This window comes from Carcharodon carcharias, chromosome 35, assembly GCF_017639515.1.
Source record: "Carcharodon carcharias isolate sCarCar2 chromosome 35, sCarCar2.pri, whole genome shotgun sequence".
NCBI lineage: Eukaryota > Metazoa > Chordata > Chondrichthyes > Lamniformes > Lamnidae > Carcharodon > Carcharodon carcharias.
In genome coordinates, this window is record NC_054501.1 from 5,108,263 (window position 1) to 5,133,329 (window position 25,067).

Consider the following 25,067-nt stretch of genomic DNA (forward strand, 5'->3'; position numbering starts at 1 on the left):
AAAGATCCCCCAGCCCCTATTGGAAGGAAAGTGGGCTGGTGGGGGTGGGTGGGGTTTGGGGGAAAGAGTTCTCCCCAGTGTCCTGGGCCCGAAACGTATCCCTCAGCCAACACCACGAAAAGGAACAGATGACCTGGGTCATCGTGTGACATCGGCTGCTCGTGGGATCTTCCTCTGCGCAAAATGGCAGTCTCTTTCCCTACAAGAGTGACCCCACTTGCAAAGGTGCTTCATTGGCTGCGAGGCACTTGGAGGTGTCTGCTGGTGGTGAAAGGCGCTATATAAAGGCACGTCTTTCTTTCGCTACGGTCAGTCTTTCCTAGTCTCTCTCTCTCTCTCTCTCCCTTCAATAACGGGGGGAATTGGATAAATACTGGAAGGGGAAAATTGTGTAGGGTTATGGGGGAGAGAAAGAGCCAGTGGGGTCGGGGGGAAAGAGTGGGGTTAATTGGACAGCTCTTTCTAAAAGCCAGCACATGCATGAACGGCTGAATGGCCTCCTCTTAAGCTGTGTGGTTCTGTGTATGAACGCCTCCACCTCTCCCTTCCGCACCCCCGTTCAACCTGCCCACCTCCACAACATGGGCTTTTGAAACCGAACCTGCCCGACTGCTGTTGAGACTCTATCAGGTCGTCACTGTTTTGTTGACCAGCAGGGAGCGGCGTTTGCCATAATTTCATATTGCGCCAACCACAGGAGGCCATTCAGCTCCTTCAAGGGTCAAGGGCCTGAAAAGGCCTCCTCCTGTTCCTCTGTAACAGGCTTCAGAGTGGCTGAATGAGCTTCCTCTTCTTCCTGTGTTACTGACTCGAGAGGGGCTGAATGGCCTACTCCTGTTCCTGTGTAAGTTTGAGAGATGGGATGAATGGCCTCCTCTTGTTCCTGTGTAACATTTTCGAGAGGGACTGAATGGCCTCCTCCTGTTCCTGTGTAACAGGCTCGAGGGAGGTTCTGAATGGCCTCTTGCTGTACCTGCTTGCAGAGACATGTACACACAGAATATAACACTGACTGAAACAATGTTTAATTTTATTGAGTTCACACAAAACATCACAAATAAGCAGCTAGTTTCGACACCACGATTTAAGGACAGTCTCGTGCCGCGATTCACAAGAGAGTTTCACGTTGAACCACGAACATGATATCAGCGGCACCCTCTACAGCCTGGACACAATACACGAGTATTTACAGACCAGGGTGGGCCCAGCTGCTTCCAGAATTTCCCCAGAACCTCACTGAAACTCGGGCCTCCCCTGGCGCTCTCCCAAAGGCACTGGCATGGTCAACGCCTCTCAGGTGCCAACCCCCCCACACCCAACCCCACCAACTACCCCTCAGCTATTGGCCCACATCGTGCATCACAAAGCAATCGAACGACTGTGCATTACTTTCCCCTTAAATCCACGCTTCTTCCCTTATCAGTGTGCGTGAGGATGTGGGGTGAGGGTTGGGAGGGGAGTGAGGGAGGAATCTCTCAATGCCCCATCCCACACCCCCTCTTGAAAAGTGCCAGGTCTGTAAAGCTCGCAGGTGGCTTTAAGGCAAGAATGGAGAGAGAATGTGGCTGCTCATGGAAATCACTGTTGGAGGGTCGAAACTGAAGGAGCTCTGCATTGTCGGAGGGTCAGGGCTGAGCCGCGCTGTATGAGGGTCTGTACTGAGGGAGCACCACACTGTAGGAGGGTCAGTGCTGAGGGAAAGCCGCACTGTCGGAGGCGCCGTCTTTAATGATGAAAAAGGGAGACGAACACAGGATGTGCATTTCGAGTTCGCTCCGGCCCTGGGGCCAATGTTCACTGACCAGCCAGCCACTGCTGACAGAGCGATCAGGCGAGGTCCCCATCAGTCCTTAAAGTTCCTCCTCCTTCCATACGGTGACAAGCAACAGAGTGTGTTCATGTCCGGTCTGTCTGCTCCCTACTGCCTCTCTTGGCTGGTGCTACACTCGGAGTCTTCCTCCGGGCTCCAGAGGCCCACGGCTTTCGGTCTGGTGATAACATTCTGCACCCACGGGTGGCACAGTATCTGGTCGAGGGTGGGCCGTTCGGAGGGTTGCATGGAGAGGCACCATTGTATCAGCTCCTCGCACTCTGCAGGGGGATGTGCAAGATAGTCTGTTAAAAATTGCATCGCGGGGAAGAATTGAATTTGAGAAAGAGAGAGAGAGACTGCAGAAGGCGGTGGAGCAGAGGGATCTGGGTGTCCTGGTACATGAATCTCAACAAGTTGGTACGCAGATGCAGCGAGTGATTAGGAAGCCAAATGGAAAGTTGTCCTTTATTTCGAGGGGGGGTGGAATGGAGTATAAAAGTGGGGAAGTCTTGTTACAACTGGACAGAGCATTGGTGAGGCCGCTCCTGGGGCTCTGTGGACAGTTCTGGTCTCCTCAGTTAAGGAGGGACAGACTCGCATTGGAAGCCGTACAGAGAAGGTTCACTAGGCTGATTCCTGGGACGAAGGGGGTTTGTCTGATGGGGAAAGGTTGAGCAGGTTGGGGCCTCTACCCATTGAAGTTTAGAAGAATGAGAGGTGATCTTATTAAAACATGTCAGATTCTGAGGGGAGGGGGTTTGACAGGGTGGAAGCTGATGGGATGTTTCACCCTCTCAAGGGGGGCAATCTAGAATCAGGGGAGGGGGCACAGTTTCAGAATGAGGGGTCAGGCATTGAAGACGGAGATGAGGAGGAATTTCTTGTCTCAGAGGGTGGTCAGTCTGTGGAATACTCTCCCCCACCTCCCCCTGAGAGCAGTGGGGGCCGGGTCAGTGAATATATTCAAGGCCGCGTGAGACAGATTTCTGATCGTCGAGGGGAGTCGAGGGTTCTGAGGGGGACGGACAGGGAAGTGGAGTTGTGGAGCAATCGGATCAGATGCCATTTTATTGAATGGGGGAGCAGGATCGAGGGGCTGAATGGTCTCCTCCTGCTGCTGTTTCTTGAGATCTTAGGAAAGGAGACAGTGAAGGATGTTTTTTAAAAAATAAATCCCCTCTCTCCACCCCGTCTGCCACTTACCCTTGGAGATGCTGCAGCGCAGCTGGATCTCTCCAGCCAGGATTTCCACATCTTCCTTGAAGGGGATATCACCACAGACCATGACGTAGAGCAAGACACCGAGGGACCAGGCGGTAGCGGAGAGGGCATGGTAGCGCCCTTCGCTGAAGAACTCTGGTGGGTTGAACAATCTGGTGCCTGAGCATTTCCATCAGAAAAAGAAGGAAATAGAGAGAGAGAGAGGGACAAGATTAAAACCAGACAACATTCAATGTAACAATATTTAACCAACCCAGCATTGCTTTGGGGTTTAACGCCCTGATGCCCCCAAATTACCCACGACTCATGCTCGCCCTCTGATTTATACCCCCAGCCCAGTGCTAGTACTGAGAGAGCACTGCACTGTCGGAGGGTCAGTGCCGAGGGAGCACTGCACTGTTGGATGGACAGTGCAGAAGGAGTGCTGCACTGTCGAACGGTCAGTACTGAGGGAGTGTCGCACTGTTGGAGAGTCAGTACTGACGGAGCGCCGCACAGTCGAACGGTCAGTACTGAGGGAGCTCTGCACAGGCGAATGGTCAGTACTGAGGGAGCGCCGCACAGTCGAACGGTCAGTACTGAGGGAGCGTCGCACTGTTGGAGGGTCAGTGCCGCGGGAGCGCCGCACAGTCAAACGGTCATGCTGAGGGAGAGTCACACTGTTGGATGGTCAGTGCTGATGGAGATTCGCACTGTCGGATGGTCAGTTCTGAGCCGCACTGTCGGAGGCAATTGGTGCCCGCGCAACAATCTGGGATCCCTGGTGGCAGAAAGAGAAATGGGGTGCTGCTGTGCCCCGAGCTGCTTCCGGGATGCCCGCAGGGAGTGGCCGGGCTGAGAGAGTGCACTCACCACTGACATCGGTGTAGGCGGTGTCACGCAGCAGGGCTGCCGAGCCGAAGTCGATGAGCTTGAGCTCGCCGGTGCGCAGGTCAACCAGAAGGTTCTCGCTCTTGACGTCCCGGTGCGCGACCCCACAGGCATGGCAGTGCCGCAGTGCCTCCACCGCCTGGCGGAAGAAGAAGCAGGAGCTCTCCTCGCACAGCCAGCTCTGCTCGACGATGAGGTCGAAGAGATCCTTGGCTCTGGGCGGGCGCTCCATCACCAGCAGGAAGTTGTCCGGCCTGGAGAACCAGTCCAGCAGGCGAATCACATCTCGGTGCTCCGGCAAAGACACCTTCCTCATCAGGATGATCTCCAGGGGCACACGGCGGTCATTTTGCAAACAGAGGGCACAAGGATGGCAGAATTCAGAACATGGACAGCAGGCAACAAGTTCACAAAGAGTGGGTGACAAGGAGTTGGGGGTGGGAGGTGGCTGGTTTGGGGAGATGGAGTTGGGGGTGGGAAGAGGCTGGTTTGCGGGGAGATGGAGTTGGGGGTGGGTAGGGGGTGGGAAGATGCTGGTTTGGGGAGATGGAGTTGGGGGTTGGTAGGGGCTGGGAAGAGGCTGGTTTGGGGGAGCTCGAGTTGGGGGTGTGAAGAGGCTGGTTTAGAGGAGATGGAGTTGGGAGAGGGAAGAGGCTGGTTTGGGGGAGATGGAGTTGGGGGAGGGAAGAGGCTGGTTCGGAGAGATGGAGTTGGGGATGGGTAGGGGGTGGGAAGAGGCTGGTTTGGGGGAGATGGAATTGGGGGTGTATAGGGTCTGGGAAGAGGCTGGTTTGGGGGAGATGGAATTGGGGGAGTGTAGGGGTTTGGAAGAGACTGATTTGGGGGGAACACAAGTTGAGAATGAAGTTCTATCTAAAAAAAAAACTCACTTGTGGGGCGACCCCTGGTGGCGAGCTCACCTTAACAATTTTCTGTTGCGATGTGTCAGTTTCCTGGGTTTTTCCCTCTAAACTGATGTCACGGAGGGACAGCAAAATAACCATTATCTCAAAGGCAATGAGATCTAGGGTTGTAATAAATATATCACAGAATGAAGATTGAAAAGAAAGCCTTCGTCATTTTTCATTGAATTGCAAACAAGAACCAGCTCCTCTGCACAAACACACTCACACTCACTCTCACACCCACCCTCCAATATACACACACTCAGACACACTCTCTCACGCTCAGACACACACTTACACACACTCGGACATTCAGAGTTACTTGCTCACACTCAGGTACGCACGCACACTCTCACTTTCAGACTTATTCACACACACACTCAGACAGACTCTGACACACTCTCCCATTCAGAGTAACTCGCAAAGACACCCTGACACATTCGCACATTCAGAGATACTTGTACACACTCAGACACACTCGCACACGCACTCACATTCAGACTTACAAACACTCTCAGACACACTCGCACACACACTCACATTCAGAGTTAACTCGCACCCACTCAGACACATTCGCACATTCAGAGAAACTTGCTCACACTCAGGTACACTCGCACACTCTCACATTCAGACTTACACACACTCTCAGACACACTCGCACACACACTCACATTCAGAGGAGTTACCCATACACACACTCAGACACACTCGCACATTCAGAGTCACTTGCACACACTCAGACACACTTGCACACTCTCACATTCATACTTACTCACACACACTCAGAAGCACTCGTACACACTCTCACATTCAGAGTTGTTCGTACACACTCAGAAAAACTCGCACATTCAGAGTTTCTTGTACACACTCAGACACACTCGCACACACACTCAGAGTTATTCACACACACTCAGACACACTCGCACACTGTCACATTCAGAGTTACTCACACACACACTCACACACACTCTCACATATTCTCACACTCAGACACACTTGCACACATTCTCACACTTCCACACACTCGCACACTCACACGCACACTTTGCACACTCTCAGATGCGCACTCGCACGCACTCAGACAGAAACACATTCACAAGTCTTATTTAATAAATTTTAAGCTCACCAGACGACCCCAATCCGCCACTTTCTTCCTGGGCACGTGTTTTACCGCCACCTGTGACAGAAACAGGATCCCAATTCATTCAAACCAGCTGACTTTAAACACTACAACGATATTGATATATTTTAAGTAAAGTTTCGTACTGAGTTAACACACACCTTGTCTCCCTCCCCCCTATAGAAACATCAGCAACACCTGCAGGTGTAAACATTGATTCCTGGGAATTATTTTGGATCTTCACTCCCCCCGCGACCCCCGGAATGTTGTAATGTTGTGCTCGCGTTTTATAATTTATTGCACTAAAAATGGAAGCTTCTAGATAGCAGTGTGTCGCTGTGTATGCCTGTGTGTGTGTGTCTGAGTGTGTGTTTGTGTGTGTGCGTGTTTGGCTGTTCATGACTGTGAGGATCTCTGTGTGAGTGAGTGAATGTGTCTATGTGTCTGTTTGTGTGCATGTTTTTGTGAGTGTCTGTGTGATTGTATTTCTGTGTGTGTGTCTCTGAGTGTGTGTGCATGTGTTTGTTTGTCTGAGTGTGTGTTTGTGTTTGTGTGTGTCCGAGTGTGTGTTTGTGTGTGTCTGTGTGTGTCTCTGTATGTGTCTGGGTGTGTGTGCGTGTTTGTTTGTGTCTGAATGTGTGTGTGTGTTTATGTGTCTCTGAGTGTGTTTGTGTGTGTCTGAGTGTGTCTCTGTGTGTGTGTGCGTGTGTGTGTGTGTGTGTGTGTTTGTGTCTGAGTGTGTGTGTGTCTATATATCGATGTGCTTATTTCATTAATGCCCTCCCTTTTCCCTCCTCTCTCACCGGAGCTCCATCGGAGATCCTCACAGCCGAGTAAACAGTTCCGAAGCTGCCGCTGCCCAGTTTATTGCCCACACTGTACAGATCCTTGAAGTTTTCTCTCTTCTTCCTCTTTTTCACTGCAGGACCTGAGGCAGAGAGAGAAAGAGAGAGAATTACACTCCATCCAATGATCCTAGCCTTAGTTTAACAAAATTATGACAGACAGAGAGAATGAGAGAGAGAGAGAAAGAGAGAGAGAGTGAGACAGAGAAAGAGAGACAGAGAGAGACAGAGAGACAGAGAGAAAGAAAGAGAGAGAGAGACTGAGAGAAAGACAGAGAGAAAGAAAGAGAGAGACAGAGAGAAAGAAAGAGAGACAGAGAGAAAGAAAGAGAGACAGAGAGAGACAGAGAGAGAGCTTTAGAAACAGGACGAGTGAGAGAGCGAGACAGCAGTGAGACACGGAATGAGAGACACAGACACACAAACATCACATCAGGCTGAAATGGTTCTTAGTGACAAATACTCCCGACCTTTCCCAGCCCACTAAACTCAAGCGAGAATTAATGAGTTTGCCCATTGCCTCTGTCTCTCACTCACATGTGTTTCTGTCACCCATTCTCTCTCCGTCTCTGTCTAACATATTTTTGTGTGTGTCTGTGTCTCTCTTTCTGTGTCTCACTGCTTTCTCGCTCTCTCGTTCTGTTTCTCTAGCTCTCTCTGTGTCTCTCTTTCCTTCTCTCTGTCTCTCTCTCTCTCTCTCTCTTTCTTTCTCTCTGTGTCTCTCTCTCTCCGTGTCTCTCTCTCTCTCTTTCTCCCTCTCTCCCTTTCTCTCTCTCTCTGTCTCTCTTTTCATTCTTTCTCTCCCTTTCCCTCTCCCTCTTCGACTTAACCTGCAATCGGCCGCCTCCAGTCCGTTCACCGGCGCATTGTGTGCACCCCTTTTAAAGGAATTTTCGGGTTGGGGAGGTGGTCGGGGCTCCCTCTTCAAGGGGGGAGCCCAGTATGTTGGATTCCTCTTCCATCTCCCTGTCTGTTCCGTTAGACGAATTGGTTCCCACTGAAACTTGCTCTTGTGTTGAAATGAATATGTTATTACCAAAGAACCATCGAACCGAAGCTCCCTCTCCCTCTGCATCCGTCTCTGCCCCCTCCGCCCCAGTCCAACTCTGTGCCTGTCTCTCTCTCTCAGTTTCTGTCTCTGCATCCCACTGGCTCTCGAGAACTCCTGCTCACTCCCCTTCTCCCCAAACACCAACTTCTGGGGAGCGGGGGGTTGGGAGGTGGGGTAAAGACATTGCGCGGACACTCGGGGAACTCACGTTGTTAAATAAAACTTCATACCTGGGTGCGATTCCTCGGCCGGTGTGTGACTGCACACAGTCCCGGACTTGGTATACAGCATGGCTCTGCGGGGGACGCTGCTCTTAAGATTCCTCTGGGCAGAGAAAGATAGTCTCGTAATCGTTTACAAAATGTTTCTTTTTAAAGGAAGAATTTTGTCCTTCAAGGGGTTCACAGGCAGAGCAGAAGTTGAGTCTTTTGCCCCTTTCCCTGGTTGCTGTTGGTTACAAGGCGGTGTGTCAATTTCACCTCGAATGTATCAGTGTTCCAGCGAAGGCTGGAAATCCACAACCAAAACCCCCAAAAATACCTGGAAAAACTCAGCAGGTCTGGCAGCATCTGCGGGGAAGGGGACGGTTCACCTTTCGAGTCCCTGTGACTAAGGGAAAGCAGAAGAGGGTTGCAATATAAACTGGTTTAAGGGGCAGGGGGAGGGGACAGTTAGAGCTGGATCGATGGTCAGTGATAGGTGGGGGGAGACAAAAGATGTCACAGACAAAAGGAGAAAGAGGTGTTGATGGTGGTGAAATTGGCGAAGAAATGTGCTAATGGGGACATTAAGGGTAGAAAGCAACACGTAGAATGGACAGGTAGACCAATGGATGGAAACACATTTAAAAATATTGGGAATAGGTGGGAATAGAAAAATATTTATAAATTATTGGAAAAGAGGAGGAGAGAGTTTGTGATCTAAAATTGTTGAACTCAATATTCAGTCTGAAAGGCTGTAAAATACCTATACGGTAGATAAGGTGCTGTTCCTCCAGTTTGCGTTGAGAAATAAAACAATTGATGTTGCTCTCACTCTTTCTTCTCTCTGACTCTCTGTCCTTCTATCTCTCTCTCTATCTCTGCGTCTCTTTCTTTTTATCTCTCTTTTCCAGTGTCTCAGGTGGACATAAAAGATCTCCTGGCCCCTATTGGAAGTAAAGCGGGCTGGCGGGGGTTGGGGTGGGGGTTGGGTGAAGAGTTCTCCCTGGTGTCCTGGGCCCAAAACTTATCCCTCAGACAACACCACGAAAAGGAACAGATGACCTGGGTCATCGAGTGACATCAGCTGATCGTGGGATCTTCCTCTGCGCACAATGGCGATCCCTTTCCCTACAAGAGTGACCCCACCTGCAAAGGTGCTTCATTTGCTGCGAGGTTCTTGGAGGTTCCTGCTGGTCGGCAAAGGCGCTATATAAAGGCAAGTCTTTCTTTCACTACGGTCTGTATTCCCTTGTCTCTCTCTCTCTCTCTCTCTCTCGTTCTCTTCGATAAGGGGGGAATTGGATAAATACTGGAAGGGCAAAAACGTGCAGGGTTATGGGGGAGTGGAAGTGCCGGTGGGGTCGGTGAGTGAAGAGTGTGGGGCTAACTGGAAAGCTCTTTCAAAGAACCAGCACATGTTCAATGGGCTGAATGGCCTCCTCTTGAGATGCGTCATTCTGTGATTGTTCGAATGCCTCCGCCGTCAAAGGCTCCGCACCCCCCTCCTCCACCCCCGTTCAACCTGCCCACCCCCCAACATGAGTTTATGTAGCTGAACCTGCCTGACTGCTGTTGAGCCACTGTCAGGTCGTCGAGGTTTTGTTGACCAGCAGGTGGCAGCTGTTGCCACAATTATATATTGGGCCATCCACAGGAGAAGGCCATTCAGCCCTTCGAGGCTCAAGGGCTTGAAAAGGCCTCCTCTTGTTCCTGTTTAAAAGGCTCGAGACAGAGGCTGAATGGGCCTCCTCCTGTTCCTGTGGAGGTCTCGGGAGATGGGGCTGAATGGCCTCCTGCTGTTCCTGTGTAACAGGCTTGAGAGAGTGGGCTGAATGGGCCTCATCCTGTTCCTGTGTAACAGTCTCGAGAGAGGGGCTGAATGGCCTCCTCCTGTTCCTGTTTGCAGAGACATGTACACACACACACAATATACCACTGATTGAAACAAAGTTTAATTTTATTGAGTACACACAAAACATCATAAATATGCAGGTGGTTTCTCTGGCATAGCTCGATGGGCCGAAAGGCCTGTTATGCTCTAATGACTGTCGGTTCGCTAACCGACACTGTGATTTAAAGACAGTCTCATGCCGCGATTCACAAGAGGGTTTCACGTTGAACCACGAACATGATATCAGCGGCACCCTCTACAGCCTGGGCACAATACACGAGTATTTGCAGACCAGGGTGGGCCCAGCTTCTTCCAGCATTTCCCCAGAGCCTCACCAAATCTCGGGCCTCCCCTGGCGCTCTCCCGAAGGCACTGGCATGGCCAACGCCTCTCCGGTGCCATCCCAAACCCCCAACCCCATCAAAGCCCCCTCAGGTATTTGCCCACAGCATGCGTCACAATGCGATTGAACGACTGTGCGTTGCTTTCTCCTTAAAGCTATGTTTCTTCCCTTATCAGTGTGCATGAGGATGTGGAAGGTGTGGGTGTGGGTGTGGGAGTGAGAGAGGAATCTCTCAATGCCCCAGCCAACAGACCCTCCAGAAAAGTGCCTGGTCTGTAAAGCTCACAAGTGGCCTTAAGGAGAGAATGTAGAGAGATTGTGGCTGCTCATGGAAATCACTGTTGGAGGGTCAGTACTGAAGGAGCGCTGCACTGTCGGAGGGTCAGTGCTGAGAGAGAAGGGTTGTAGTCTGGGAGGCCATTCAGCACATATCAAGCCTGTTGGACAGGAACAGGAGGAGGCCATTTTGCCCCCGAGCCTTCCTCGATTCAACTAGATCACAGCCGGTCTGCATCTTAACTCCTTCTGCTGCCCTCGGTTCTGTAATCCTCAATCCCCTCTTTACCCAGAAAAATCTCCCAATATCAGGTTGGAAATTGACATTTGCCCTCACCCCCATCTCAGCCTCGACAGGCTTATCGAGGGGAGGGAGTTCTCCATTTCCACTCCAGTTTGTTTCAAGTGCTTCCTGACATCACCCCTGACCGCCTGGCTCCAAAATTGATGTTCTGCCACCACATTCTGGGCTCTCCCACCCCCTCCAAACCCATCATCTTAAACCCCTCGATCAGAACACCCCTTAATCTTTGATACTCGAGGGAATACAAGCTTGGCCTGTGGGACCCGTCATCGGAATTTAACCCTCTCACACCCAGGTCGTTCTTGTGATTCTGCGCTGCAATCCTGAAGTGCTCTCACTCTCTCTCTCTCTCTCTCTGTCTATCTCTCTATCTTTCACTGTCTCTCTCTCTCTCTGTCTCTCTCGATGTCATCTCTCTCTTGTCTCTCTCTCTCTCTCTGTCTCTCTCTCTATCTCTCTCTCTATCTCTCTCTGTCTAACTCTCTCTGTCTCTCTCTATCTCTCTCCCTCTCTATCTCTCGCTGTCTCTCTCTGTCACTCTCGCTCTGTCTCTGTCTCTCTCCCTCCCTATGTCTCTCTCTCTCTTTCTTTCTCTCTATCTTTCTCTCTCTCTGTCTCTCCCCCAATCTCTCATTCTGTTGCTGTCTCTGACTCCCTGACTCCCTCTCTCTTTCACTCTCTCTCTGTGTCTCTCTGTCCTTCTATCTCTCTATCTCTGCATCTCTTTCTTTTTGTCTCTCTTTTCCTGTGTCTCTTTCATTTTGTCTCTTTCACGGTCCTTCTTTCTCTCTCTTCCTGTCCCTCTGTCTCTCTCATTCTCGTTCTCTTTTTGCCTCACTCTCCCTTTATCTCCCTCTCGCTCTCTTTCTCTCACTTTGTCTCACTCTGTCTGTCTCACTCTCTATCTCTCTATCTCTCCCTTTGCTCTGGCCTCCATTATACACCCCACTCTATAAGTATTTGCGATGCCATGACATACAAGGGTATGGGCCTAGTGCTGGAAAATGGAATTGGAATCGTTCGGTACGTGTTTGACCAACACAGACTGGATGGGCCAAAGGGCCTTTTTCTGTGCTGTGGACCTCTATGACTCTATGATACAACACTTGCCTATACATTGCCCTCTCTCAACCCAACACCAGCCTTTGCCTCAACTCTCTCATCACATCCCTCTCTCTCTCTCTCTCTCTCTTCGGTAAGGGGGAATTGGATAAATACTGGAAGGGGAAAAGCGTGCAGCGTTATGGGGGGGGGGGTGGTGCGGGGAGCGGGGAAGAGACGATGGAGTCGGGGTTGGAGAGTATGGTGCTAATTGGACAGCTCTTTCAAAGAGCCAGCACATGCATGATGGGCTGAATGGCCTCCTCTTGAGCTGTGTCATTCTGTGATTGTACGAACGCCTCCACCTTCAAAGGCTCCGCCTTCCCCTCCCCCACCCCCGTTCAACCTGCCCACCCCCCAACATGAGCTTTTGAAACCGAACCTGCCTGACTGCTGTTGAGCCTCTGTCAGGACGTCGAGATTTTGTTGACCAGCAGGTGGCAACGTTTGCCACAATTTCATATTGGGCCATCAACAGGAGGAGGCCATTCAGCCGTTCGAGGCTCAAGGGCCTGAATGAGCCTCCTATTCCTGGGCAATAGGCTCAAGGGGCTGAAATGCCACCTCCCATTCATGTTTGCAGAGACATGTATACACACACACACACACACAATATATCACTTACTGAACCAATGTTTAATTTTATTGAGTACGCACAAAACATCATAAATACACAGGTAGTTTCTCTGGCATCAGCTCGATGGGCCGAATGGCCTGCTATGCTGTGACGACTGTCGGTTCGCTAACCAACACCGCGATTTAATGACAGTCTCGTGCCGCGATTCACAAGAGGGTTTCACGTTGAACCACGAACATGATATCAGCGGCACCCTCTACAGCCTGGACACAATACACGAGTATTTACAGACCAGGGTGGGACCAGCTGCTTCCAGAATTTCCCCAGAACCTCACCCAACCTCGGGCCTCCCCTGTCGCACTTCGGAAGGCACTGGCATGTTTAATGCCTCCCCGGTGCCATCTCTCCATCCTCAACCTCACCAACTCCCCCTCAGCTATTTGCCCACAGCGTGAATCACAGTGCGATTGAACGACTGTGCGTTGCTTTCACCATAAATCCACGCTTCTTGCCCTACCAGTATGTATGAGGATGTGGGGGACGTGTGGGTGGGAGTGGGGGAGGAATCTCTCATTGCCCCACCCAACACCCCCTCCAGAAAAGTGCCAGGTCTGTAAAGCTCACAAGTGGCCTTAAGGGGAGAATGGAGAGAGATTGCGGCTGCTCATGGTAATCACTGTCGGAGGGTCAGTACTGAGGGAGTGCAGCACTGTCGGAGAGTCAGTGCTGAGGGTGAACCTTTGTAATCTGGGAGGCCATTCAGCCCATCTCAAGCCTGTTAGACAGGAACAGGAGGAGGCCATTCTGCCCCTCGAGCCTTCCTCGATTCAACCAGATCACGGCTGATCTGCATCTTAACTCCATCTGCTGCCCTCGGTTCTGTAATGCTCAATCCCCCCCTTACCCAGAAAAATCTCCCAATCTCAGGTTGGAAATTTAAAATCGCCCTCACCCCCATCTCAGCCTCGACATGCTTAGCGGGGGGAGGGAGTTCTCCATTTCCACTCCACTTTGTGTCAAGTGCTTCCTGACATCACCCCTGACCGCCTGGCTCCAACTTCGATTTTCTGCCCCCTCATTCTGGGCTCTCCCACCACTTCCAAACCCATCATTTTAAACCCCTCAATCAGAACACCCCTTAATCTTCGATACTCGAGGGAATACAAGCTCAGCCTGTGGGACCCGTCATCGGAATTTAACCCTCTCAGACCCAGGTCATTCTGGTGATTCTGCGCTGCAATCCTGAAGGGCTCTCTCTCTCTGTCTCTCTCGCTCTATCTCTCTCTCACTCTCTGTGTCTCTCTGTCTCTTTCTCTGTATCTCTGTCTCTCTCTGTCTATCTCTTTCTCTCTCTCTCTATCTGTCGCTCTCTCTCTGTCCCTTTCTCTCTCTCTCTCTCTGTCTTTCCCTCTATCTCTCATTCTGTTGCTCTCTCTGACTCTGACTCTCCCTCTCTCTCTCGCACTCTCTCTCTCTGTCTCTCTGTCCTTCTATCTCTCTCTCTATCTCTGCGTCTCTTTCTTTTTGACTTTCATTTCCTGTGACTCTTTCTCTCTGTCTCTTTCTCGATTCCTCTCTCTATCTCTCTCTCCCTTTCTGTCTCTATCTGTCTGTCTCAGTCTCTTTCTTTCTCTCTCTGTCTCTCTCATCTCGCTTTCTCTGTTTGGCTCACTTTACATTTCTCTCTCTCTTGCTCTATTTCTCTCACCCTGTCTCACACTATCTGTCTCACTCTCTGTCTCTGTCTCTCTATCTCTCTCTCTCCCTTTCCTCTGGCCTCCATTATACACCCCACTCTATAAGTATTTGCGATGCCATGACATACAAGGGTATGGGCCTAGTGCTGGAAAATGGGATTAGAATAGTTCGGTACTTGTTTGACCGACACAGACTGGATGGGCCGAAGGGCCTTTTTCTGTGCTGTAGACCTCTATGACTCTGTGACACATCAATTGCCTCTCCATAACCCCTCTCTCAACCCAACACAAACCTTTGCCTCAACTCTCTCATCACATCCCTCTCTCTCTCTCCCTCTCTCCATCCTTCAGGATGAGACATTAAACCTGCGTCCATCCCCTCAGTTGGACATAAAATATCCCCCAGCCCCTATTGGAAGGAAAGCGGGTTGGTGGGGGTGGGTGGGGGTTGGGGGGAAGAGTTCTCCCCGGTGTCCTGGGCCCGAAACGTATCCCTCAGCCAACAGCACGAAAAGGAACAGATGACCTGGGTCATCGTGTGACATCGGCTGCTCGTGGGATCTTCCTCTGCGCAAAATGGCCATCTCTTTCCCTACAAGAGTGACCCCACCTGCAAAGGTGCTTCATTGGCTGCGAGGCACTTGGAGGTGTCTGCTGGTGGTGAAAGGCGCTATATAAACGCACGTCTTTCTTTCGCTACGGTCAGTCTTTCCTTGTCTCTATCTCTCTCTCCCTTCGATAAGGGGGGAATTGGATAAATACTGGAAGGGGAAAAACGTGCAGGGTTATGGGGGAGAGAAAGAGCCAGTGGGGTCGAGGGGGAAGAGTGTGGGGCTCATTGGACAGCTCTTTCAAAAAGCCAGCACATGCATGAACGGCTGAATGGCCTCCTCTTATGCAGTGTGGTTCTGTGTACGAACGCCTCCACCTCTCCCTCCCCCACCCGCGTTCAACCTGCCCACCTCCCCAACATGAGCTTTTGAAAACGAACCTGCCTGACTGCTGTTGAGCCTCTGTCAGGTCGTTGCTGTTTTGTTGACCAGCAGGGAGCAGCGTTTGCCATAATTTCATATTGGGCCATCCACAGGAGGCCATTCAGCCCCTTCGAGGGTCAACGGCCTGAAAAGGCCTCCTCCAGTTCCTCTGTAACAGGCTTCAGAGGGGCTGAATGAGCCTCCTCTTCGTCCTGTGTTACTGACTCGAGATTGGAAGAATGGCCTTCTCCTGTTCCTGTGTAAGTTCGAGAGAGGGGATGAATTGCCTCCTCTTGTTCCTGTGTAACATACTCGAGAGGGACTGAATGGCCTCCTCCTGTTCCTGTGTAACAGGCTCGAGGGAGGGTCTGAATGGCCTCTTCCTGTTCCTGTTTGCAGAGACATGTACACACACAATATACCACTGACTGAAACAATGTTTAATTTTATTGAATACACACAAAACATCATAAATACGCAGCTAGTTTCGACAGCGCGATTTAAAGGCAGTCTCGTGCCGCGATTTACAAGAGGGTTTCACGTTGAACCACGAACATGATATCAGCTGCACCCTCTACAGCCTGGGCACAATACACGAGTATTTACAGACCAGGGTGGGCCCAGCTGCTTCCAGAATTTCATCAGAACCTCACCCAACATCAGGCCTCCCCTGGCGCTCTCCCAAAGGCACTAGCATGGCCAACGCCTCTCAGGTGCCATCCCCCACACTCAACCCCACCAACTACCCCTCAGCTATTCGCCCACATCATGCATCACAAAGCAATCGAACGACTGTGCGTTACTTTCCCCTTAAATCCATGCTTCTTCCCTTCTCAGTGTGCATGAGAATGTGGGGTGGGGGTTGGGAGGGGAGTGAGGGAGGAATCTCTCAATACCCCATCCCACACCCCCTCTAGAAAAGTGCCAGATCTGTAAAGCTCGCAGGTGTCTTTAAGGCGAGAATGGAGAGATATCGTGGCTGCTCATGGAAATCACTGTTGGAGGGTCAGTGCTGAGGGAGAGCCGCACTGTCGGAGGATCTGTGCTGAGGGAGAACCAGACTGTTGGAGGGTCAGTGCTGAGGGAGCACCACACTGTAGGACGGTCAGTGCTGAGGGAGAGCCACACGGTCGGTGGGTCAGTGCAGAGGGTGAGCCATACTGTCGGAGGCGCCGTCTTTCAGGATGAACAAGGGCGATGAACACAGATTGTGCAGTTTGAGTTCTCTCCGGCCCAGGGGCCAATGTTCACTGACCAGCCAGCCACTGCTGACAGAGCGATCAGACGAGGTCCCCATCAGTCCTGAAAGTTCCTCCTCCATTCTCACGGTGACGAGTAACAGAGTGTGTTCATGCCCGGTCTGTTTGCTCCCTACTGTCTCTCCTGGCTGGTGCTACACTCGGAGTCTTCCTCCGGGCTCCAGAGTCCCACGGCTTTCGGTCTGGTGATGTCCCACTGCACCCACGGGTGGCACAGTATCTGGTCGAGGGTGGGCCATTTGGAGGGTTGCATGGAGAGGCACCATCGCATCAGCTCCTCGCACTCTGCAGGGGGAAGCACAAGATAGTCCGTTAAAAATTGCATCGCAGGGAAGAAATGAATGTGAGAAAGAGAGAGAGAGACTGCAGAAGGCGGTGGAGCAGAGGGATCTGGGTGTCCTGGTACATGAATCTCAAAAAGTTGGTACGCAGATGAAGCGAGTGATTAGGAAGCCAAATGGAAAGTTGTCCTTTATTGCGAGGGGGGTGGATGGAGTATAAAAGTGGGGAAGTCTTGCTACAACTGGACAGGGCGTTGGTGAGGCCTCTCCTGGGCACTGTGGACAGTTCTGGTCTCCTTACTTAAGGAGGGACAGACTCGCATAGCGCCGCACTGTCGAACGGTCAGTGCTGAGGGAGCTCCGCATTGTCGGATGGTCAGTGCCGAGGGAGCGCCGCACTGTCGGATGGTCAGTATTGCGGGAGCGCCGCACTGTCGGAGGGTCAGTGCTGAGGGAGCGTCGCACTTTTGGAGTGTCAGAATTGAGGGAGCGCCGCACTTTTCATCGGTCAATGCTGAGGGAGCTCCTCACTGTTGGAGGGACAGTGCTGAGGGAGAGTCACACTGCCGGAGAGTCAGTTCTGAGCCGCACTGTGGGAGGGAATTGGTGCCCGCGCATCAATCTGGGATCCCTGGTGGCAGAAAGAGAAAGGGGGAGAGGCTGTGCCCCCAGCTGCTTCCGGGATGCCCCCAGGGATTGGCCGGGCTGAGAGAGGCCACTCACCACTGACTTCGGTGTAGGCGGTGTCACGCAGCAGGGCTGCCGAGCCGAAGTCGATGAGCTTGAGCTCGCCAGTGCGCAGGTCGACCAGAAGGTTCTCGCTCTTGACGCCCCGGTGCGCGACCCCACAGGCATGGCAGTGCCGCAGTGCCTCCACCGCCTGGCGGAAGAAGGAGCAGGAGCGCTCCTCGCCCAGCGGGCCCTGCTCGCCGATGAGGTCGAAGAGATCCTTGGCTATGGGCGGGCGCTCCATCACCAGCAGGAAGTCGTCCGGCCTGGAGAAGCAGTCCAGCAGGCGAATCACACCTCGGTGCTCCGGCAAAGACACCTTCCTCATCAGGATGATCTCCAGGTGCACGCGGCGGTCATTCTGCAAACAAAGGGCACAAGGATGGCAGAATTCAGAACATGGACAGCAGGCAACCATTTCACAAAGAGTGGGTGACAAGGAGTTGGGGGTGGGAGGTGGCTGGTTTGGGGAGATGGAGTTGGGGGTGTGAAGAGGCTGGTTTGGGGGGAGATAGAGTTGGGGGTGGGAAGAGGCTGGTTTGGGGGGAGATGGAGTTGGGGGAGGTTAGGGGGTGGGAAGAGGCTGGTTTGGGGGAGATGGAGTTGGGGCGGAGAAGATGCTGGTTTGGGGGATATGGAGTTGGGTGTGGGAAGACGCTGGTTTGGGGGGAGATGGAGTTGGGGGTGGGAAGAGGCTGGTTTAGGGGAGATGGAGTTGGGGGAGGTTAGGGGGTGGGAAGAGGCTGGTTTGGGGGAGATGGAGTTGGGGGGGAGAAGATGCTGGTTTGGGGGATATGGAGTTGGGTGTGGGAAGACGCTGGTTTGGGGGGAGATGGAGTTGGGGGTGGGAAGAGGCTGGTTTAGGGGAGATGGAGTTGGGGGTGGGAAGAGGCTGGTTTGTGGAAGATTGAGTTGGGGGTGAGAAGAGGCTGGTTCGGGGGAGATGGAGTTGGGGGTGGGAAGAGGCTGGTTTGTGGAAGATGGAGTTGGGGGTGTGAAGAGGCTGGTTTGGGGGAGATGGAGTTGTGGGTGTGTACGGTCTGGGAAGAGGCTGGTTTTGGGGAGATGGAGTTGGGGGTGTGGGGGGAGATGGAGTTGGGGGTGGGTAGGGGGTGGGAAGAGGCTGGTTTGGGGGGAGATGGAGTTGGGGGTGGGCAGGGGGTGGGAAGAGGCTGGTTTGGGGGGAACACAAGTTGAGAATGATGTTCTATCTAAAACAAACTCCCTTGTGGGGCGACCCCTGGTGGCAAGCTCACCTTTAACAATTTTCTGTTGCGATGTGTCAGTTTCCTGGGTTTTTACCTCTATCTGATGTCACGGAGGGACAGCAAAGTAACCATTATCTCAAAGGCAATGAGATCTAGGGTTGTAATAAATATATCACAGAATGAAGATTGAAAAGAAAGCCTTCGTCATTTTTCACTGAATTGCAAACAAGAACCAGCTCCTCTGCACAAACACACTCACACTCACTCTCACTCCCGCCCTCCAATATACACACACTCAGACACACTCTCTCACACTCAGACACACACTTGCATGCACTCAGACACACTCGCACACACACTCATACATTCAGAGTTATTTGTACACACTCAGACACACTTGCACTGACAAACACATTCCGAGATTCTCGGGCACACACTCAGACACACTCGCACATTCAGAGTTACATGCACACAATCAGTCCCACTCGCACATTCAGAGTTACTTGCTCACACTCAGGTACACACGCACACTCTCACATTTTGACTTACTCACACATACACTCAGACACACTCGTACACACTCTCCCATTCAGAGTAACTTGCAAACACACTCTGACACACTTGCACATTCAGAGTTACTTGTACACACTCAGACGCACTCGTACACACACTCACATTCAGAGTTACTCGCACATACTCTCAGACACACTCGCACATTCAGAGTTACTTCCTCACACTCAGGTACACTCGCACACTCTCACATTCAGACTTACACACACACTCAGACGCACTGGTACACAATCTCACATTCAGAGTTATTCACACACACTCAGACAGACTCGCACATTCAGAGTCACTTGCACACATTCAGACACACTTGCACACTCTCACATTCATACTTACTCACACACACTCAGAAGCACTCGTACACACACTCACATTCAGATTTGTTCGCACACACTCAGAAAAACTCACACAGAGTTTCTTGTACACACTCAGACACACTCGCACACACAATCAGACACACTCTCACATTCAGAGTTATTCACACATACTCAGACACACTCGCACATTCAGAGTTACTTGTACACACTCGGAAACACTTGCACACTGTCACAGTTAGAGTTAGTCGCACACACACTCAGACACACTCTCACATATTCTCACACTCAGACACACTTGCACACACTCACATATTCTCACACTCAGACACACTTGCACACATTCTCACACTTTCACACACTCGCACACTCACCCGCACACTTTGCACACTCTCAGATGCACACTCGCACACAGTCAGATAGAGACACATTCACAAGTCTTATTTAATAAATTTTAAACTCACCAGATGACCCCAATTCACCACTTTCTTCCTGGGCACGTGTTTAACCGCCACCTGTGACAGAAACAGGATCCCAATTCATTCAAACCAGCTGACTTTAAACACTACAGCGATATTGATATATTTTAAGTAAAGTTTCATGCTGAGTTAACACACACCTTGTCTCCCTCCCCCCTATAGAAACATCAGCAACACCTGCAGGTGTAAACATTGATTCCTGGGAATTATTTTGGATCTTCACTCCCCCCGTGACCCCCGGAATGTTGTAATGTTGTGCTCGCATTTCATAATTTATTGCACTAAAAACGGAAGCTTCTAGATGGCATTGTGTCTCTGTGTATGCCTGTGTGTGTGTGTCTGAGTGTGTGTTTGTGTGTGTGCGTGTTTGGCTGTGCATGACTGTGAGGATCTCTGTGTGAGTGAGTGAGTGTGTCTATGTGTCTGTTTGTGTGCATGTTTGTGTGATTGAGTATCTGTGTGAATGTTTTTGTGTGCGTGTGTCTCTGAGTGTGTGTGCATGTGTTTGTGTGTCTGAGTGTGTGTTTGTGTGTGTCTGAGTGTGTGTTTGTGTGTGTGTGCGTGTGTTTGTGTGTCTGCGTGTGTGTTTGTGTGTGTCAGAATTTGTCTCTGTGTGTGTCTGGGTGTGTGTGTGTGTGTTTGTGTGTGTCTGAGTGTGTGTTTGTGTTTGTCTGAGTGTGTGTGTGTGTGTGTTTGTGTCTGAGTGTGTGTGTGTCTATATATCGATGTGCTTATTTCATTAGTGCCCTCCCTTTCCCCTCCTCTCTCACCGGAGCTCCATCGGAGATCCTCACAGCCGAGTAAACAGTTCCGAAGCTGCCGCTGCCCAGTTTATTGCCCACACTGTACAGATCCTTGAAGTTTTCTCTCTTCTTCCTCTTTTTCACTGCAGGACCTGAGGCAGAGAGAGAAAGAGAGAGAGAGAGAGAGAGAATTACACTCCATCCAATGATATCAGCCTTAGTTTAACAAAATTATGACAGACAGAGAGAAAGAGAGAGGGAGAAAGAGAGAGAGACAGAGAGAGAGACAGAGAGATACAGAGAGAAACAAAGAGAGAGAGAGACTGAGAGAAAGACAGAGAGAAAGACAGAGAGACAGAGAGAGACAGAGAGAGAGCTAGAGAAACAGAACGAGAGAGCGAGACAGCAGTGAGACACAGAAAGAGAGACACAGACACACAAACATCACATCAGACTGAAATGGCTCTTAGTGACAATTACTCCCGACCCTTTCCAGCCCACTAAACTCAAACTAAAATTAATGAGTTTGCCCATTGCTTCTCTCTCACTCATATGTGTTTCTGTCACCCATTCTCTCTCCGTCTCTCTAACATCTTTTTTGTGCGTGTCTGTGTCTCTCTTTCTGTGTCTCACTGCTGTCTTGCTCTCTCTCTCGTACTGTTTCTCTAGCTCTCTCTCTGTCTCTCTTTCTTTCTATCTCTCTCAATTTCTCTCTCTGTCTCTCTCTCTGTCTCTCAGTCTCTCTCTATCTCTCAGTCTCTCTTTTTTTCTCTCTGTGTCTCTCTCACTCTGTGTCTCTCTGTCTCTCTCTCTCTCTTTCTCTCTCTCTCTCTCTCTCTCTGCCTCTCTTTTCATTCTTTCTCTCCCTTTCCTCTCCCTCTTCGACTTAATCTGCAATCGGTCGCCTCCAGTCTGTTCACCGGCGCATTGTGTGCACCCTTTTAAAGGGAATTTTTGGGGTGGGGAGGTGGTCGTGGCTCCCCCTTCAAGGGGAATGCCAATATGTTGGATTCCTCTTCCATCTCCCTGTCTGTTCCGTTAGACGAATTGGTTCCCACTGAAACTTGCTCTTGTGTTGAAATGAATATGTTAGTACCAAAGACCCATCGAACCGAACCTCCCTCTCCCTCTGTATCCGTCTCTGCTCCCTCCGCCCCAGTCCATCTCTGTGCCTGTCTCTCTCTCTCTCTCTCTCTCTCTCTCAGTTTCTGTCTCTGCATCCCACTTGCTCTCGAGAATTCCTGCTCACTCCCCTCTTCCCCAAACACCAACTTCTGGGAAGCGGGGGTGGGGGTTGGGTGGGGGCGGGGGTGGGGGGTGGTGGGGGCGGGTGGGGAGGTGGGGGAGTGGGAGGTGGGGTAAAGACACTGCGCGGACACTCGGGGAACTCACGTTGTTAAATAAAACTTCATACCTGGGTGCGATTCCTCGGCCGGTGTCTGACTGCACACAGTCCCGGACTTGGTATACAGCATGGCTCTGCGGGGGACGCTGCTCTTAAGATTCCTCTGGGCAGAGAAAGATAGTCTCGTAATCGTTTACAAAATGTTTCTTTTTGAAGGAAGAATTTTGTCCTTCAAGGGGTTCACAGGCAGAGCAGAAGTTGAGTCTTTTCCCCCTTTCCCTGGTTGCTGTTGGTTACAAGGCGGTGTGTCAATTTCACCTCGTATGTCTCAGTGTTCCAGCGAAGGCTGGAAATCCACAACCAAAACCCCAAAAAATACCTGGAAAAACTCAGCAGGTCTGGCAGCATCTGCGGGGAGGGGCACAGTTCACCTTTCGAGTCCCTGTGACTCTTGAACAGAACTAAGGGAAAGCAGAAGAGGGGTGAAATATAAACTGGCTTAAGGGGCAGGCGGAGGGGACAATTAGAGCTGGATCGAGGGTCAGTGATAGGTGGGGGGAGACAAAAGGAGAAAGAGGTGTTGATGGTGGTGAAATTGGCGAAGAAATGTGCTAATGGGGACATTAAGGGTAGAAAGCAGATAGACCAGTGGATGGAAACACATTTAAAAATACTGGGAATAGGTAGGAATAGAAAAATATTTATAAATTATTGGAAAAGAGGGGGTGGGGATGGAGGAGAGAGTTTGTGATCTAAAATTGTTGAACTCAATATTCAGTCTGAAAGGCTGTAAAATACCTAGTCGGTAGATAAGGTGCTGTTCCTCCAGTTTGCGTTGAGAAATAAAACAATTGATGTTGCTCTCACTCTTTCTCTCTCTCTCTCTGACTGTCTGTCCTTCTATCTCTCTATTTCTGCATCTCTTTCTTTTTATCTTATCTCTCCTTTTCAGTGTCTCAGGTGGACATAAAAGATCTCCTGGCCCCTAATGGAAGGAAAGCGGGCTGGCGGAGGTTGGGGTGGGGGTTGGGGGGAAGAGTTCTCCCTGGTGTCCCGGGGCCCGAACCGTATCCCTCAGGCAACACCACGAAAAGGCACAGATGACCTGGGTCATTGTGTGACATCAGCTGCTCGTGGGATCTTCCTCTGCACAAAATGGCGATCCCTTTCCCTGTAAGAGTGACCCCACCTGCAAAGGTGTTTCATTTTCTGCGAGGCTCTTGGAGGTTTCTGCTGTTCGGGAAAGGCGCTATATAAAGGCACGTCTTTCTTTCGCTACGGTCTGTATTCCCTTGTCTCTCTCTCTCTCGTTCTCTTCGATAAGTGGGGAATTGGATAAATACCGGAAGGGCAAAACCGTGCAGGGTTATGGGGGAGTGGAAGTGCTGGTGGGGTCGGTGGATGAAGAGTGTGGGGCTAAATGGACAGATCTTTCAAAGAGCCAGCACATGTATAATGGGCTGAATGGCCTCCTCTTGTGATGCGTCATTCTGTGATTGTACGAATGCCTCCGCCTTCAAAGGCCCCGCACCCCCTCCTCCACCCCCGTTCAACCTGCCCACCCCCCAACATGAGTTTATGAAACTGAACCTGCCTGACTGCTGTTGAGCCTCTGTCAGGTCGTCGAGGTTTTGTTGACCAGCAGGTGGCAGCATTTGCCACAATTTCATACTGGGTCATCCACAGGAGAAGGCCATTCAGCCCTTCGAGGCTCAAGGGCTTGCATAAGCCTCCTCTTGTTCCTGTTTAAAAGGCTCGAGACAGAGGCTGAATGGGCCTCATCCTGTTCCTGTGTAACAGTCTCGAGAGAGGGGCTGAATGGCCTCCTCCTGTTCTTGATTGCAGATACATGTAAACACACACACACACACAATATACCCCTGACTGAAACAATGTTTAATTTTATTGAGTACGCACAAAACATCATAAATAAGCAGGTAGTTTCTCTGGCATCTGCTCGATGGGCCGAATGGCCTGTTATTCTCTAACGACTGTTGGTTCGCTAACCGACACCGCGATTTAAAGACATTTTCGTGCCGCGATTCACAAGAGGGTTTCACGTTGAACCACGAACATAATATCAGCGGCGACCTCTACAGCCTGGACACAATACACGAGTATTTACAGACCAGGGTGGGCCCAGCTGCTTCCAGAATTTCCCCAGAACGTATCCCCACCTCGGGCCTCTCCTGGTGCTCTCCTGAAGGCACTGGCATGGCCAAAGCTTCTCCAGTGCCATCCCCCCACACCCTACCCCACCAACTCCCCCTCAGCTATTTGCCCACAGCGTGCATCACAATGCGATCGAACGACTGTGCGTTGCTTTCACCTTAAATCCACGCTTCTTCCCTTATCAGTGTGCATGAGGATGTGGGGGGCTTTGGGGTGGGAGTGAGGGAGGAATCTCTTAATGCCCCACCCAACACCCCCGCCAGAAAAGTTCCTGGTATGTAAAGCTCGCAAGTGGCCTTAAGGGGAGAATGGAGAGAGATTGGGGCTGCTCATGGAACTCACTGTTGGAGGGTCAGTACTGAGGGAGTGCAGCACTGTCGGATAGTCAGTTATGAGGGAATGCCTTTGTAACCTGGGAGGCCATTCAGCCCCTCTCATGCCTGTCAGACAGGAACAGGAGGAGGCCATTCTGCCCCTCGAGCCTTCCTCGATTCAACTAGATCACAGCTGATCTGCATCTTAACTCCATCTGCTGCCCTCAGTTCTGTAATCCTCAATCCCCCACTTAACCAGAAAAATCTCCCAATCTCAGGTTGGAAATTTACAATTTCACTCCCCCCCCCCCATCTCAACCTCGACAGGCTTATTGTGGGGATGGAGTTCCCCATTTCCACTCTACTTTGTGTCAAGTGCTTCCTGACATCCCCCCTGGCCGCCTGGCTCCAACTTTGATGTTCTGCCCCCTCATTCTGGGCTCTCCCACCCCCTCCAAAGCCATC

At 51.2% G+C, this 25,067-nt stretch overlaps 2 protein-coding genes across 2 annotated transcripts; both read right to left on the reverse strand.

Annotated features, from left to right (window-relative positions):
• Positions 1 to 1,108: 1,108 nt before the first annotated feature.
• On the reverse strand, positions 1,109 to 16,512 carry LOC121272773 (serine/threonine-protein kinase pim-1-like). Its single transcript, XM_041179552.1, has 8 exons — positions 16,353 to 16,512; positions 6,733 to 6,857; positions 5,941 to 5,986; positions 3,887 to 4,261; positions 3,017 to 3,193; positions 2,000 to 2,091; positions 1,709 to 1,723; positions 1,109 to 1,165 (listed from the first exon to the last, which is right to left on the reverse strand). The coding sequence occupies exons 1-8, from the start codon at positions 16,510 to 16,512 to the stop codon at positions 1,109 to 1,111; spliced, it is 1,047 nt and encodes a 348-aa protein (XP_041035486.1).
• A 50-nt stretch (positions 16,513 to 16,562) lies between these two features.
• LOC121272774 (serine/threonine-protein kinase pim-3-like) lies at positions 16,563 to 24,332 on the reverse strand. The gene is made up of 6 exons (XM_041179553.1): positions 24,246 to 24,332; positions 22,186 to 22,279; positions 20,799 to 20,923; positions 20,014 to 20,064; positions 17,455 to 17,821; positions 16,563 to 16,735 (listed from the first exon to the last, which is right to left on the reverse strand). Exons 1-6 carry the CDS (start codon positions 24,330 to 24,332, stop codon positions 16,563 to 16,565), a joined length of 897 nt encoding a protein of 298 aa, XP_041035487.1.
• Positions 24,333 to 25,067: the final 735 nt, after the last annotated feature.